Raw genomic sequence first — 17,739 nt, 5'->3', positions numbered from 1 at the left:
GTTATAAATTCAGATTAAGGCTGTGACATAAAGGCTAGACACAATCCCTAGAGGTGAGGGCTCCCGGATGAGAAAGCGGATCCCTAGCCTGTGCCAGCAGCACCTGGAGAGGAGGGGTGTCGAAAATGCACCACTACCTATTCTCCAGAGAGAGTTTTCAGGGTCAGGACTCTACCCTCACTTCTGTCCCAACAGGGAACATCCAGGAACCAGCTCCGGGACCCTGTTCGAGTCCCCCTGGCATTGGGGACTCAGGGCATGACTAACCATCTCGAGACATCTGGGGCCAGGGATGGCTTTTGGAAGTAGGTGCTGCCCAGGGTCAGGGTGGAGGGTCATCCAGAGGAACCACTGTGGTCCCCCATGGGCGAGAGCTGCCCTGAGAGGGGAGGCCAGGGGAAGAGCAGGACCTCTGCCCTGTGACGGGGGCCCCGGGGGAACCAGCTGGCCAAGGCGCTGGTCTTGCTTCAAGGAGCTGCAGGTGTGCGATGCCTGGAAATGGCACCAAATGGCCAGGAGAGGAGTCGGCTCCGAACCCTGCCGAGGCCTGGGCCACTGTTGGGCTGGTGGCAGCGCGGTGCTGGCCACACAGCCCGGCCCCTGTGGGCGATGAGTAGTCAGAACCGGATCGGTGAGGCAGGCCAGCAGGTGAGGGTGGCGGGCACACCTGGGAAGCCCGCGCGGCAGGAGGTGCAATGGAGAGGTCCCCGGCAATCCTGGGGAGCAGCAGCTGCACGTCGAGATGCAACTTGGCATTTGGACTCCTGTCTGGGCAATTTAAGTCCTGAAACCAGATCTCCTCCCGTTATTAGAGATAACCAGAGAGCCCCGACTTCACCCAAGGGCTGCGGGGAACAGCACCAAGGAGCAGGTAGGAGTAGACAGGTGGAGACAACAGGGCTGGTTTTGAAAGTAGCACACAGAGTCCAGCTTGTTCAAGGCTGAAGAAGTAACAGCTTTGGGATCACAGGGTCCTGTACCACTAGACTCAATTAGGAGAGACCTGCTGAACGCCGTTGCCCAAAGGACTCCAAGGTGACTTGGAAGAGTACTGCTTATTTTCCCAGAGAGGATTTTTTATTTTTAATCCATCTAACAATACTAGCATTTTTGTGTGAGGAAATTTAAGTCTGTAAAAAAATAACTAATTGTGTGTCCTTTATTTTACAAATAAAAATGACTTGATAATAATATGAAAGAATAAAATCAGCAATAATAGAAAAATCACTCGATACTTGCTAAGGAAATTGTATTACTATTTGAACTCCTTTCCCCCTTGCAACAATGCTATTAGCTTTGATTCCCATTTTCCGGGTCAAGGAAATGAAGTCTGGAGGCACTGGGTGACTTGCCCAAGGGGAAAGTTTAGCTCACCCCGGGGAATACGCAGTGCAGCGTAAATGTACATACTCTACAGACTATTTACTGACACTGGAAATAGGCCCAGAAGCGTTACCGGCGTGAAGGTATGGCAGGTGTAAGAGGGAAGGTCAGTGGTCTGGCCTCTGAGGTTTAAGGACAGTGTCCGAGCTCAGAGAAGCCTGGCTGGCTACAGGGGTCGTTGCAGGCAAGTGGCACAGATCGTGAGGCCACAGGGAGCAGGTGGGAGTGCGTGCAGCTTCTGGACTCAGGAGCAAGGCCGAGCTGCAGACATCCTTAGGGGTGGGTGCAGGGGACAGCACAAACATGCTTCCAGCTGGAGAGCTGTGCCCCCCACGCCTGCGGGCGGAGGTGTTCCCTGTTCTGTATCCTCATCTACCCTGCCTGCTGAGCACTGTTTTATACCATCTGGAAGTGACTTTCACTTGTGTTACAGTGTGGCTGTGGAGAGCATGAGTGTGAGGAATGGGCTCTTCTGGTTATCATAGCACAGGACGCCAGGGGCCCCAGGCTGAGGCGGGGAGGGCTCCCCAGCATACCCCAGTAATGGAGACATGCCTCTGTGTGGGGAAAGCAGCTATCCGCATGGCCAGGGGCATTTATTTTAAAATTCAATTGGCCAACATATAGTATAATACCCAGTTCCTATCCCATCATGTGCCCTCCTTAGTCCCATCACCCAGTTACCCCATCCCCACACCCTCTACTCCTTCTGCAACCCTTTGTATCCCAGAATTAAGAGTCTCTCATGGTTTGTCTTCCTCTCTAATTTTTCTCTACTCAGTTTTCCTCTTTCCCTTATGGTCCCTTTAACTACTTCTTATATTCTGCATATGAGTGAGACCATATGATAATTGTCCTCCGATTGACTTACTTCACTCAGCACCGTACCCTCCAGTTCCATCCACGTAGATGTAAATGGTATTTGTCCTTTCTGGCTGAGTAATATTCCATTGTATATATAGACCACGTCTTCTTTATGCATTCATCTGTCAATGGATATCTTGGCTCCTTCCACAGTTTGGCTCTTGTGGACATCGCTGCTGTGAACATTAGGCACAATACTAAAGACCAATCCTGTTCCTGGAAATGGTGAATCTGACCAACCTCAGAGAGGTAGTGGCAGTTGGGAAACCATCTGGATCATGTTACCTACTGTGTCCTTGCTGTGAGCACCACAGAAAGTGTAGCTGTGTGTATGTGGGAACATTTCCAGAAGTTTCTGTAACTTAAAAAGTAAAAGTGCATGAAACTGAGAAAAATATTGTGACCAATCAAGGGAACCACCCTTAAGGATGAGCACTGTAGCCTGAATTTTTTTTTTTCTTTTTGGGAAAATATTTTTACCCTGTGGAACACCAAAAAGTTATCACATAATTGCCACCCTCCACATTTTGTTCTTCTCAAGTACATGATTTATTGAAATCAGTGTGAGGCCTGTTTTAAATATAGATTGTTTTCAAAACCAAGCTTGTAATATATCCTGAATATCATGTAGAGAGCCACGTAGATTAAGCATCACTTCATTTTCAGCAAAATGGAGATCTAAGTTTGTTATTTCCTCCACTATGTTTGCTTTTGATTTCCATTTCTGCTTGGTATATATAAATGGCGAAACATTCGTAAGATTTATGGGAGGTGAATCTTGTTAAAAATAAAATGCAGGTAGCCATAAAGTCTGGAAATATTGACAGTATTTTTCTAATAGATTGAACCCCTTTGACTCTTTCTTCTAGGGTGAAGGTACAAGTTTATGTGAGAGAAATTGCACCCACAAATCATCAGAGGCTACATAGGATAGATGTGCACTCCTTGATTGGTGGGAATGTTGTTTTAACACACATTAGTTCTTCGAAATTGTACACAGTTTAGTGAACTATGAATTGCTAGTGAGGGACACATTCACATGTCATAGGGAGAAACTGTTATGGATGTCTATGTTTGCAGGCTGCATGGCCACCCTAAATGACTTACTCAAAAGATTGAATAATAATCACTGTGTTAAAACTGATTAAGGGTCAACTAGTCAAGGAAATACTGCTCTTTGTAAAGCATTTCCTGTATGAAAATTTTCCTAATTGGCCTCATTTTGTTCTGCATTAGTTGCATTAAAAAAATACTATCCAGGGATCCCTGGGTGGCGCAGCGGTTTGGCGCCTGCCTTTGGCCCAGGGCGCGATCCTGGAGACCCGGGATCGAATCCCATGTCGGGCTCCCGGTGCATGGAGCCTGCTTCTCCCTCTGCCTGTGTCTCTGCCTCTCTCTCTCTCTGTGTGACTATCATAAATAAATAAAAAAATTAAAAAAAAATAAATTCCTTTATAAAAAAAAAAATACTATCCAATACTGTAAGACACCTGAGACCATATTGTATCATTTTGTGATTCAACGACATAAGGGAGTAAGGTAGAAAAATAGTTATGTTTGTCAACTCTGGCAAATAGAAGGGTATTTCTTGTTGAAAAAAATAGGCCAAAGAGCCTTCATGTTAGCTCTGCTTCTCTTAATGAAGACTGGCACTGTCGTTCCCATGGATAATCTGAGAGACTTAACCAGGGACACATGCTTGGCAGCTGTCATTAAAATAGATTTTAACAGGGCAAGAAAAATGAGTTGCTTATGAGCAACAAGAAACACGTATACACTGTCATGAAAATGCACCCTTTGGAAAGTGTTAGGTATATAATGTGGGCATTTTGATGGCTAATGTACACTTGATGTGTACATTAACATACATTTTGATTATCAATGTACACTTTCTTCAATTCAGGTATTAAGATGTTCCTTCTACTAATTAGGTCATGTGTATATCTCGTAGATGAAATGATATATTTTGTAAGATTTCTAACTATTTGAAACAATGTGTCTTTTCTTTTAAGCCCTATAATGAGTATAAAATGGAGCCTGATTGCCTGAGACTTGCAAAATGTTTATTTTTAGAAAATTATTTTCAAAAGTGAATCATCCCAAATAGGACCTCGGTGTAAACTATGTTAGCAGAACATTAGGACTTTGTCACATCTGGAAATATGTATAAAATACCATTTGAGGGCATTGCCACATCTTAAGGAAAAAAAATAAAGAGTATGATTTTTATCAGAGGATAAAATGGAAATATCTGTAGGTGTCTGACTCATTTGTAAAAATCCTCACATAACTGTTAGCCTGTTTCATTTAAAAATAAGCAAAACTCATAAACCTGACACAGCTATTATGCACAACATAACATGCCAAGGCCCAGCCCCCTGGGAGGTGAGAGTCCAGATGCCTTTTTGCTGGTTTATTTTATTCCAACCTTTTGCTGCCAACCTTTACCATGTTTCCAAAGTAAGGAAGTCAGGCATGTTGAATTCAGATCTTGTCTCCAGTGAAATAAAAAAATGTGACACAGATATCCTTTGACTAGACATAAGTAAAACTGGGCAAATAAGATATTTTTTCTCATTGGAAGTTGGTGGCATTTTGCTTGTGGTTTCGTTTTTGTAAACTGTGATCAGAGCTTAAGCAATGAAAACCTGCAGAGGGGAGAGTTTGCAGACCTACAGGTGGAATCTGTGATTCTTTTGTTCGGAGGCAATGACCTAAAGAAGAGATAAACCTCCGTGAGCATTCCCTCAAGTGGAGAGCCCCGTGTGGGAAAGTGCTGACAGTGTCCGAGAGGTTCTCAGGTGGGCACAGCCCTGACGCTCCTTCTGTGCTGCCAGTTTGCTAAGTGGTTCCAGATCCATGATGCAGGACCTGTCACTGCGTGGCTGCTCGGCTCCTAAAGAATGCCTGTGAGGTCTCTGGGCAAGCTCCGTGCAGGACCTCTCAGAGAGGAGGCTCAGTATGGGATTTCCCAGGGTTCATGTCTGTGGGTGGTCTCCCAGTGTGGGGTCCCTGGATGGGAGGTCTTTCTGTGGGTCTCTGTGGGAGGTCTCTATGTGGGTCTCTGTGTGGTCTCTGTGGGTCTCAGTCAGAGGTCTCTGGGTCTCTAAGCAAGCTTATCCCCTCGAGCCGAAGGGACCCTTCCCCCCTGCAGGCCTTGGTGCCTCCGGGTGCCAGGCCCTCGGTGTGGGAGGTGCGGTGGCCTCTCTTCCCCTAGGCCTCTTCTCTTGCACCTAGGCTGCTGATCTTGGCAGCGGGAGAGGGGTGGGGATCCTGGGGTGACAGCCCCACGGCCCCTCCCATTGTCTCCCCTCCTCTGGGCCTGCGGGTAGCAGGGGGGGCTCCCGGGGGCCCCCGGGGCCTTGGTCACCACCCCACGTGTGGCCACATGGTGCATCCTGTCCCCACCTCCCGGAGCACCTGCCCCTGCTCCACTTCCCGGGAGGTGCGCCCCAGGGAGCAGGGGACTGACTGGTCAGGGTGGCCTCTGCGCTCCCCACCCGCTCACACCTCAGAGCCGGGGGTGTCCTCGCCCTGCGCTGCCCCAGGGGACGAGGGGGTGCTGCCACTGAGCTGCGAGGGCCCCCGGCGTCAGCGGGGACAGGAGGGCCCCCAGCAGAGCCACCCTCTACCCCCGCCAGGCCCAAGAGGCATGGTTCCCCCCCATCCTGCGCTCAGGGCCAGCCTCGCCTGCAGACCCCATGTCCCCCTATGACACGGGGCACTGTCTGCCACCCGCCTGGAGCCCAGGGAGTGGGGGACGGGAGAGGGGGGCTTCTGTCTCTGCAAACCCTCCCTACAGCCCAGCAGTTCGGGGTAGGGGCACCGCAGGACAGGATGGGCCCAGCTGGATCCTGGGGTGGGGCCTTCCAGGCCTTGTTCCTCTTTTGTGTGTGGTCATAAGGACGGTGCCTATGGAAACGGAAGGGGCATGAGGGGGCATGGGGGCAGGCCGCGGGTTCACCCCCTCCAGGGCCCCATCCCTTCTGGAAGCCAAAGCAGGCACTCGGGGAGAGCAGACTCCATCCCTCTCTTTTCCCCAGCAGGGCCCACACAGAGGGCAGCACCTCTCATGAGAAAAAAAAACCATATATTTTGGGAAGCAATACAAATCGTGGTTCGAAGAAGCCATTAGCCCATGGAGGATGTGCTAACATGAGAAAAATAAGTTTTTCTCTGTACCGTATGCACAGTCCTACCAGGAAAGGCATGAAAGGCACACGCTGACTGGCCAGACGAGACGTATCTTTGGAAGAGGCAGTGCCTTGGGCAGTGGGGGTGGGGAGGGTGGCCTGAGGCTCCTGGTACCATGGGCCTGTGCTGGCACGCTCTGCCTGGGCACCCCGCCACCCTGGACGGGAAGGCCCACCTGTTGTCCCTGCCTAGGATCCACTCGGCCCTGTTGGGACAGCTGTGGCCCTTGGGGATGGCTTGCTGATTGGAGGCCGTCTCTCTCATCACTCTCCTCTGCTCTTGGTAGGAGAGAACCCTGTGGTAGCAGACGTTGGGACCTGCTGCAGCCCGCTGATCCCTTTTGTAGCAGTTGCACTCTGGGGCCCGCAGACCCTGGTGAGGCACCATTTTCTCCTCCAGGATCTGTCCCACGGCTGTCATGAGCACCTGAGCCTCAGCAGGCCCCCTGCCCAGAGCCGACCTGCCTGATGCTCGGTGCCGGGCAGATGTTGGCGAAGGCTTGCCTTTCGGGCCGGGATTTTCCTGTCCTTTGCCTTTACCAGGAAGAATCCACTGCAGAAAGTGCCTCACCTTTCTTCTGAATTGGCTCTCTGGAGGAACCTCCTCCTTCTTCAGCAAGACGGGACAGAACTTGCTTCTCGAGGGCTCTGGGGATGCCTTGTCCAGGGAGCGATGGTTCATCTCACTGATTTGGAAGACCTTTAGTTCTTCTACCTCTTCCTCATGCTCTCCTGCGTTGGGCCTCCTGTAGTACTCTCTCTCTTGAGCGGGTATAGACAACTTGCTCTGGCTCCTAGAGGGGGCCTGCAGGACCAGGGTCTCTGGCTGCCACTGGCCGTCCTGCCCACTCGATACGAGGCCAAGCGGCATCTGGGAAGTTGATGCGTCTTCACTGGACACACTCTGGAAGTCAGACAGAGATCCCTGAGAAGCCAACATGTCTGCAGCAAGGAACATATTGGACTGACATTCTTGAAGAAGACTGTTGGTGGCACAATCTTGAAGAATCACCCCAGTTTCACAGTCTTCAAGAAGCACATTGGTTACAGGGGCTTGAGGCTGGTTCTCTGACTCTACCAATCTCTGGACTGCAGAGTCTCTAAGCTGTTCATCAAGGCATGGCTCTTCTGGGTCTTGGGCAACCAACTTTACAGATGCTGAGGGGCCATTACTGCTCCCAGAAGACCCCGATCTTCTCAGATCCACATGGATGGTTTGGTCATTAGGAAGCACACTGGGTTCTAAGGTGTCACCCCAAGCAGGGGCCTCCTCACTCTCTGCTGCCTCCCTGGACTCTTTGGCACTCAAAGACTGGGACTCTACGTTGAGCTCTAGCACTGTTACGTTACAGCAGGAGTCTCGTGAGGCCCAACCCCCCGTCTCCCTCCTTGGCTCACTGGTGGCCGTTGCTGGACTTGGACTTGACTCCAAGCTGCTATACTCAAAAGCCCCCAAGACAGTTTCACTGTGCCAGATTCTGCCTACAAAGCTGTATGTGAGGGTCTGAGAAGGTGGTCTGGACTCCTGTCCAGCCACAGGGGCTTCTGGGGGCCCATGGCCCTCACCAAGTGAGATCCCTTCCAGGGTCTGTGGGATCTTCTCACATGTAGGCTGAGGGGCAGGGAGGGGGGTCTCTGAGGGGGGAACTGCTTCTTTTGTTATTTCCTTCTCCCCTCGATGGGGCTGAGGAGGTTTGCCCAAGAACTTGGCTTTTGAGCGGGCCTTAGATATGCTGGTGGCTGAGTGGGGAGTGGAGGACCAGGGAAAGATTGAGCCTTTTTTCAACTTAAAGAGATTTATGGGCTTGAGAACCTTGAGGGGTAGGCTCCATCTGTGCTTTACCCGGAACCTTATAATATGTGCTTCTAGCATCCGTTGAGTGTACGGGCTGAGGATGGAAAAATCGTGGGAAGTGGTCATGCAGGGTTTACAACCCTTGGAAAGTGCTGGCTTTCCAGTTTTCCTGTGGATGCTTGGCTTGCCAGGAAGATCTGAGGCATGGTTGACGGCAAGCCTAGAGCGATGAACATCCACAGGGATCTGCCCCTCTCTGATCTGCCCCAACTTCTTGCCCAAATGGGCTCTCAGGATCTTTTCTGGATGCTTCTTGTCCTGGCTGCTTGTCGAGCGCTTCATCATGTCTGGGTCTGACTCCTCAGAACCTTTTCCTGGATCCTTCCATGGAGAAGTTGATGAGCCCCTGCATAGATCTTTCTGAATCTTCCGCACACTAGACCTTGTATCCTTGCCCAGGTTTTTTCCTGGCATGGTCCTTGCTGGGTTCCTGGACCTGGTCTTCTGCACAGTCTGGCAGCTTTGGTCTCTGGATGCAGAGGGCCACATGTGTCTGTGCTGGCTGTGTGCCTGTGTCACCTTCAGGGCCTCATCTTGAGGTTGGATCAGCTTCACAGACAGCTGGATTTTGTGGGGCAGGCCACTCTGGTGCCTCATGAACCTCTTCCAAAGGTGCCACTCCAGTTGCTCCCGGAGCTCAGGGCTGATCAAATCCTCGGGAAGGACAGAGATCGACTCATGGACCTCAGGGGCCTGGTCATCTTGCAGAAAGTTGGGAGAGACTTGGCTAAAGACTTCCTGAGATCTTTTTACCACAGCAGGTAACGTCCTGTCCCTTTCTAATTGCTTCTTTAAAAAGTGACATTCCAGGTTTTGAATTGCAGTTGAGATGAAAGATGGTGTATTCTTCTCGGATGCAGGGCAAGGTATCCCCATCTTAGGTGGAGAAGGAGGCAATTCGATTGGAACAGAGGGTGCGAAGTGGGCCTGGGGCTGGGGCAGAGCCAGAGGCAGGGGCGGGGACTGGGACAAGATTGGGGTCAAGGGTTGGGGCTGGACCATAGCATCAGGTAAGGACTGGGCTGGTGAAAGATGTGAAGCTATGTTGGCCTGCATTGGGAGGGGCAAGGTCTGAGAGAGTTCATTGAATATGACCAACGGGAGCTCCAGTGGGGAACCAGCCATGCTGACAGTGGCCACCAGGGACTCACTGTGCAGAAAGGGGAGACCCCAGAAGAGCTGGCTGCATTTCTGCTGTAGATTGTCTCCCGAAGTCCCGTGATACAGAGGCTTTTCTGGACTGAGCAGCTGTTCTTGTATGCCTCTCAGGCTCCAGAAGGATTGGCAACCCAGGGTGTCCTGCTTGTCACCTGGGGACTTGCACCTACTCCCCAAAGAGTTTAGGTGGTCATCTGACCCTTCCTTCTTCCAAATCTTCAGTTCTATTCTCTTAGTGATTAGTATCTCCAGAAGCTTCTGGATATCGGGGTTGATGAAAGAGGGGATATTAGCCTCTACCTGTCTGTTGGTGGAGTCTCCCCAGAGCAAGACCTCTGGTGGCTGGTGGGACAGAGGCTCTTGCTGGGACTCTAAGTGTGTTGAAGTGGAGAAGCTCCAGGCTTTGGCAGTTGCCTGCCAGCAGGACAGGGCTGAGATAGGACAGCTTGAGTGGCCTAGGCCTGAGATGACTGGAACAGGAGAAGCTAACCAAGGAGTGTGTGGAGATGAACTCTGTGGGATGGTGCCCAGTGGGGGTGCCATTGAGTCACACAGAGGGAGAGTCAGAGTAGAGTCTGGCCATGCTGGGGCAGAGGAGTCTGTCAGAGGGGGAGTACAGGCCTCTGAAGAAGGGAGACTTGGCAGGGAAGGAGAAAGAGCAAGTGGCGGGTGTGAAAAGCCATCCAGGGGAAGCAAAGGCTCTGGTGGCCAAGAAGCACTCAGGGAGAAGTGTGAAAGAAGAGAAATTGAGGAGGTCATTGGGCTTGGTGACAGAGTGGAGACCAGAGGTAGAGGGCATCCAGTCAGAGGAGCGGGGGAAGGTGATGGGGCCAAGATGGGAGCAGCATCTTCCCCAGGCTCGCTGCATGGCTGGTGGGCTACAGCAGACGCTGCTTTGGACACCTCCTCAGGGGCTTCTTGATGTAGGAGCTGATGAAAGGCCTCCTGGTCAGGGACCCTCCCCAGGTGGCTGCAGGAGGCAGGAGGCACCAGCTACAGCCAGGAGCAGACGTGGCCAGGAGAGTGGGCCCCACGGCCCTCCACACCCCCACACCCACTTCACAGTGCTCCTGCTGTTCCTCACCCCAGGGCTTTAGCCACACTCTGTCCCCATGGCTCCCCTTTGCCCTCTCCCCCACCCCCAGGACAGCCCTAGGGTCCCTGCAGTGCTGGGCTCACACCATAGACTCTGGGAGGAGGAGCCAGCAGAGAAGGGGGAAAGATTCTTTACCTTTGGAGAAGGGAAATCAGGTCCCGAACCTCCTCCAGTTCTTGCAGGCAATCTCTGCAAGCTTGAAACAGGAGACTGGGTCATAGACGTGAAGGCAGGGGCCCAAGGGAGGAGGCTGGGTACAGTGTCCCTTTAGGGGAGACCTTTGTGGTTTAGACTCGGGAGTCCCAAACTTCAGTGTCCAGGGCCACGTGCCACACGTGACATCAAGGCTCATGATGGGGATCGCTTTGTCCTATACAGAGTGCATCCCCATTCATGACCTTGTTGGGGGAGACAGGACTGGGTCACCTCACAGAGGACTCTGAGCAAAGTTGGACAACTTGTCCACAGTTGGAGCTAGAGGTTGACAAGGCCCTGCAGCTCCTGCTGGGCAACACCGTGTCTGGCCCCTTGGGGCTTCGTTCTGGCCCAGAATCGGGGAAGTGTCAGGGTTTTGCTCTGCCTCCCAGGAGCCCCCACCAGGGCTCTGTCTCCCAAGGAACAGACTCGGGCCCCAGGATCCTGGAGACGGTGGGGCTGGGCCCTCTGGGCAGGAGGGATGGTGTACCTGGGGTGCGCAGGGCTCGGGGGCAGAGGCTCACCTTTCAGAGTCTTCAGAGTCTGGGCTTTCTTCTGGCTCCTGCTGCTCCTTCTCCGAGGCTCCACTGGACGCTGAGATGAGAGAACACAGGGAGACTGGGACCCCCTCCCTGCCCTCTGGGGGCAAGCTGCAGATGCTCAGTGCTCATTACAATGTGACTTCCTACATTTAACTAAGGGGGGAGGGGGCCTGGGTTTCTTTCTTTTACTCATTTTCAAAGTGGATAAATACATTTTCAGTTTTTCTTCTTTGAAGAATGTACAGAAGGATTTTCTACGTGAGATATTCCTCTGTTACTGGTCCTCTGCTCAAGAAACACACATATCCTCAGACCTGCAGCATCTGCGTTTCTTCAGGTAAGACTCTGCTCCCCGAGGTCAGAGCCCCACTCCAGCTGCTTCCCGGGGCCTCCTGAGCCCAGCGCTGCCCTTGATCAGCCCCGACAGAGCAACATTCACCTGAGACACCTGCCCCAGGAAGGTGGCTGGTGAACGGGTTCTCAGGGGCCTGATCTGTGCTAGAGATGGAGCCCTCAGCCATCCCGTCCTCGGCCACTGGTGGTGTGTGTTGAGAATGTTGTCCTGGGGCCCTCCACCACACCTGCACTCCTGGCCTGAGATCGTCAGGTAGAGATCCCCGTGCCCCTCCAACCTCTTCCTGGTCTGGCCTGTCCCTGGACAGATGGTGTTCTGCTCTCTTCCTGGCAATGCATGTGCTGCTCTTTCCTACCTCAGGAGTCTCTCCAGTGATTCAGAAAAGTAGAAATACTAATAGAAAAGAGGATGGGATCATGCTCTACTGGGTCTGGGCCAAGGGTTCCTTACCTTCCTGCTGTTTCTGTGTTTCTCATGTGGTGGTAAGGATGGATCATTCCGGAAGTAGGAGAATAACAGGAAGAAGAGTCCTAGTCCACACAGGAAGGTGAAGATGATATTAATTGCCCAGGAAGTGGGACCGGAGCTCAGCCAACTAGCAATGATGTATTTCTGAGGGAAGAGGTAATTCTCCATCTCTTTTTTCTGAAATGCATTAGTGCCAGGTTGCACGGCTGCCTGCAGGCCACTAAACCCTGGGAGTGGACTTGGGGACAAGAGCCCCAGGCCCACATCACAGAGCTGTGGTCTGGTCACAAAGGGCTCCTGAGGGCAGTGAGGGGACAGAAGTAGTAGGACTGCAGCCCCTCCCTGCCACCTGGCTCTGCAGCTTCATCTCTCCACACTCCCTGGCCTGCCACTCCTCTTCTCTCCCCCTTTAGAGATAGACCTTTGTCCATTTGTTCTTTGTCCCCCCCGGAACTCAAGTAATACCTGCTTCCCTTGAGATCTCTACTTGGGCTCCGTCAATTTCATAGCTTCTAAAAATCTGGAGTCGTCCCTGGAATTTTGGTTAATTCCCAGGAACTTTTGCTCTTTGGGTGCTCTCTGCATCTCCAACGTCCCCACATACTATGTTTTTGCCTTGCATCACACCCTTAGCTGTGTGAGTTTTGGAAACATTTTAAAATGTTTTATTTCAATTCTCATGATCTTCAGCTAGAGGGACTTAAAAAATGAATAGTTACTCAAAATATACAAAGCTAAATAAGTATAAAGCAGATTGAAATAGTTAAATCTTCAAAGTACTTTTTTTTTTGGTAAGTTTCTAGCATTTTTGCTTCTGAGATCAGTAGAGAGTGAATGGCAGAAACACTCTTAGAACATTCTCTGTAGACACACATACACACACTCACACACATTCTTTAACAAATCTGACATTTTCAGATCTAAGAATCAAGTTCTTCTTTCGTTTTACTGTTTTATTTCTCAATTCCAAGGTTTCCCTTAGTAATTCTTGTAAGTTTGTATACCTGGGGATATCTTCATTTTGCCTTCATTTTTGAAGGACAGATTTACTAGATATGGAATTTTGGGTTGACAATTTTTTAAAAAGATTCATTTATTTATCTTAGAGAGAGAACAAGTGGAGGGGGAAGAGCAGAGGGAGAGGGAGAAGCAGACCCCTCTCTGAGCAGAGAGCCAGACGTGAGGCTCAATCCCAGGACCCTGAGATCATGACCTGAGCTGAAACCAAGGGTCTGATACTGAACCGACAGAGCCACATAGGTGCCTCAACAATTTTTTTTTTCTTTCAACTTGTTGACTATTGTCATTTCAAGGCCATTCCCTCATTGGTTCTGATTGGAAGTCAGTGGTTATTCTAACTGTGGTCCTCTGGACTATGAAGAGAAGTTCTTGTCTTGCTTTAAAATATCCGCTTTGTTTTTCCACTGTGTTGTTTACATCACTGTTTGTGATGTATTTAAGAGCAGATCTGCTTCCTCTTATTTTATTGTAGGTAAACACTGAATCCATCAAATTCGGTGAGTTTTCAGCCATTATTTCTACAAATATTTTGTCTCCCTCCTCCTTTCTCCTTTCTTTCTGAGAGCACTCCCTTAAGTAGATAAGAATATCCAGATGATTCTGCATTTCTTGCAGGTTTGCAGCAAAACACTACCCGAGACCCTGAATTTCTCAACATTCATGTTAGTATCTAGAAAGCAGCTTAGGTTCTGAGAATGTCTTTGATACGGAGTGTTTTGCTGGCATCGCTGAAAGCTGCCTGTGTGACGATGTGCTCGTGCACATGTATTCTGACTATAGTGGGGCTGCGAGTTAGGGCCTTTGCTTTGGAAAACGCTTTATCATGACCTGGTACAGGCTGAAGAGAGTGGGCCTTTGACAGAGTGATTCCAAGGCTAGAGCTGGAGAAACTCCCCCATTTTACAAAAGCAAAAAATGGGGAACAACCCAGTCTAATCGAGTGGGAAGTCCGTGCTCTGCAATATGCCAGAGTATCGTGCTCAAGTCAAAGTACATGAACTATAGCTAAACATCGTAAAAGCAAGTTATGTAGACACACTACTGAGGAAGAAATAAAACACAAGCGACTTGCAGAAAATTTATACAGGATGATTCCATTTGTTCTAGTTTCACAACTATACGATACAAAATAACGTGTTAATTAGCAATGCATTTACTTTAGTAAAATTATAAAGAAAATACTGAGAGTGATGAACAGGATTGAGGAACGGGGTGGGGAGGGAAGTACAGACACCTCCAAAGATGTGGACGATACCGCAATTCTTAGGTTGGGGTGTCTATGGCTTTTCTTTTCACTATCCCTTACATCTTCTATAATAATTTATAAATGTTAACATAACTTTTAAATGTCAAGACACTTCATGGTAATGTAAACAACCCCACTGGAAATAAAACTGAACATAGCAAAAATAAAATGCCCGACAGCCTCATAAGGAAGGGAGCAGAAAAAACGATTATAGGGATGCTTCGTGATCTAGAGCAGTCTTTGTTCTCAACACCTTGAAGACCCCAGCGTGACATTGAGTGTTGAAGCCGTGCATTGCCCATTTCCCCACTGCCCTGTTTACAATAAGCTGGATTCAAATAAGATCACCTTCTGATAGTTTCCAAACCTGAAATAGTAAAACGCAGATCTGTGACTCTTAGCGGATGGCACTTGCTTCCTCTTGGCTGGAGATTTTCAGCAGTAAATGAAGGTATTGAGCTGTGGCTGTCACCCTGGCTGTGCTCTGATTATGCCGGGCAGCGGGACCTGGATCTGGCTGGCACACCATCCAGGCTCTTGGAGCAAGGTGACCGTGACTTGACAAAAAAACAGATCAGACCAGACCTCACGCTTGTGGTGAGCTTTTATTAAAGCAAAGAGGAGGAGGTGCGAACGTATCTGAATTTAGGCCAGGGACTCTGAGGCGAACAAGCCCTGAGCTTGCCAGATGACCCACAGAAAAGTACTTCTCATAAATAAAACATGGGGAAAAGTAAAAATGTGAGATATATAGCTGCCTTTGAAGAAATTTAGATATGCTTTTCATGTTTGGAGCATTTTTCTTGTTTATTTATAAATATTGATCTTAATATTTATGTATAATACATATCTTTTTAGAAGAAAAACACCATTTCTACATATTTACGCTGGGTAGACATTGAGCTGTGCCTTTTTGGAGCTGGCATGACGTCCTTCATGACAACACTGATGCTCACGGAGATGGACTGCATCCCTGATTCCCTCTTCCTTGGCGCTTCATCTGATACATCATAAGTTCTGTGCCGATGGAACACGTGGTGTACCATCTTACTTTTTCTGTGATGAATGCCAGGATTTGATAAATGCTTTACCTGGGAGTGCTCATTCAATAGCCCAGGTTATGACATTCAGTTCTTTAGTGCCCTGTGTGTCATCTATTCAAATCCACGTGGGTAAATTGAGGGCCTGCCCAAGCTCTGGGCCCACATTATAGGATATTCCCTGAAAGAGACAAGAACATCCAGATAATTCCGCATTTCTCCCAGGCTTGCAGTGAAATGCTGTCCAAGAAACTAAATTTCTTAATACTCATGTTAGTACCTCATGTTAGAAAGTAGTTCAAGTTCCAACATAAACATTTTTGTGAATAAAGCAAGCTCAATGAGACCTGAAGGATCTTTTATTGTCATTTTCACTATACAGAGGATGCTTTTGCCGCATATAATCTATATCCTTTTAATTTGCCGCTTTGCCTCACTACCTAAGACCTCCATCGACAGAGCAAAGTGCACACTCTGGAGGATATGGTAATGTGTTTTCAGTCTTCAGATTGGCTAAACTAAAACATGATGCTGGAAAAAGAGCAGGATAACAGGTGCTCTCATTTATGCTGGTGAGGTGTGAGTGGTTGTCATCTACTCCAGAATATTCCAAGAAGAGATCTTGAATTTTAAAAATAGGCTTGTGTGTATGTTTTTAGAACACTGAAGAAGTATGGAGCCCAGAAAAGCAATCCTCAACAAGACGAAAAGACAATCTATCAATGGGTCCCAGGAAGGCCAATCAAATGACTCTCAGGATCAAAAGAAGATATGTGACAAAAGGTCAACGATTTGGGTTATTTTAGTCTTTAAACGACAAAGTAAAGAAATGACCATCCCTCTCTATAATTGGGAGATTTTTATGAAAATGGCACTAATTGGCTTCTTGCATCCTCAGAAGCCCAAGGAAGTTGAAGTGGACCTGAAGGAGGTTTTACTAAGACATTGGAACATACTAAATATCAAGTCTGATAAGACATGTTCTATTAAATCAAAGAACTTATAGATTCTGATTCTGACTTTTGAGAGAAAGGGAAGGATGCATGGATCTTCCTCGACAGTGAGATATTTACTTGTATTTTGGGGGGCTGGGCTCTGATGCTTCCAGTATGATGTTTATGCTCCATTTCAGCAAGTTTCCTTTAAAATGCATTTCTCTGGGCAAGACTTGACTCAGACCAGCTCAGCTGGCTCCAGTGATCCCAGCTACAGTCACCAAGCTGACTGGTTGGCCACATGTGTTTCTACCTGTGTAGTTGATTGTATGAGGACGTATGTGAATTTTGTGTGGTCATGTTTTATATGATAATAATGATGTTTGTCCTTTTCTGGAGAACATAGAAGGTGGAGCATGAGTTTTCAGAGGTCTGAAGCAGAAATCGATGAATCAATGCTATTGCTACATTCTCTCTACCCCTTTTTAAAAATGGGCAGTGTGTGGCTCAGTGAGCATCTGCCTTTGGCTCAGGTTGTGATCCCGGATCTTGGGATTGAGTCCCACTTCTCCTTCTGCCCATGTCTCTGCCTCTTTCTCTCTCTCTGTGTGTCTTTCATGAATAAATGAATTTTAAAAATCTTAAAAAAATAAAATGGCCCAATGTGATCCAGAAAGGGACTGAGACTAATTCCTAACCCTATTTAACCTAAACAAATTATTTTGAGGGATGCCTGGGTGATACCTGGGTGATGCCTGGGTGATGCCAGGGATGCTTTGGTTGGTGAAGCATCTTCCTTCAGCTCAGATCATGATCCTGGGGTTCTGGGATTGAGCCCCTGGTTGGGCTTCCCACTCAGCCAGGAGTCTGCTTCTCCTTCTCCCTCTGCCCCTCCTCCCTGCTCTCTCTCTCACTCATTCACTCTCTCTCTTTCAAATAAAGAAATAAAATCTTTAAAAAATTATTTTGAGCAAACCCTGTACTTCTCTGAAACTCTTAGAAGTTCATGCAACTTTATTCAACAGCAGACACCCATGGACCACTCCTAGGTGTCCCACTGGTGCTAAGAGCCAACCGTCCCTTCAAGTGGTACATAACATCAGAAATGCAAAATAGTATTTAAACTCTTCAAAGAAAGCTCTTTTGGATTATTGCTTTAATAAAAATGTACAATTTACTTAACCATTCTGAGCCCTGGCCATATCCCTAAACAGACAAGGGAAGGTCAGCCATAGTCAGTGATTTTGTCCCCTTAGCTGTGTCCATAAGTAGACCACACCCCACAGACACCATCATGGTCACAGCCAGATTGACATCCAGCCCTGATGCCAAGAAATCCTGCAGCACCAGACATTGCCTTAGCAACACATTCTGATGCTGGGTTGATTG

At 48.8% G+C, this 17,739-nt stretch overlaps 1 protein-coding gene across 1 annotated transcript; it reads right to left on the bottom strand.

Annotated features, from left to right (window-relative positions):
* Positions 1 to 322: 322 nt before the first annotated feature.
* On the bottom strand, positions 323 to 15,421 carry LOC121478444 (spermatogenesis-associated protein 31E1-like). Its single transcript, XM_041733552.1, has 8 exons — positions 15,262 to 15,421; positions 14,743 to 14,859; positions 12,092 to 12,171; positions 11,269 to 11,338; positions 10,685 to 10,745; positions 6,617 to 10,423; positions 6,048 to 6,159; positions 323 to 784 (listed from the first exon to the last, which is right to left on the bottom strand). Exons 1-8 carry the CDS (start codon positions 15,419 to 15,421, stop codon positions 323 to 325), a joined length of 4,869 nt encoding a protein of 1,622 aa, XP_041589486.1.
* Positions 15,422 to 17,739: the final 2,318 nt, after the last annotated feature.

Source organism: Vulpes lagopus, chromosome 2, assembly GCF_018345385.1.
Source record: "Vulpes lagopus strain Blue_001 chromosome 2, ASM1834538v1, whole genome shotgun sequence".
NCBI lineage: Eukaryota > Metazoa > Chordata > Mammalia > Carnivora > Canidae > Vulpes > Vulpes lagopus.
Note: the sequence above shows the minus strand (reverse complement) of the source record. Positions and strands in the feature narration are given on the sequence as shown.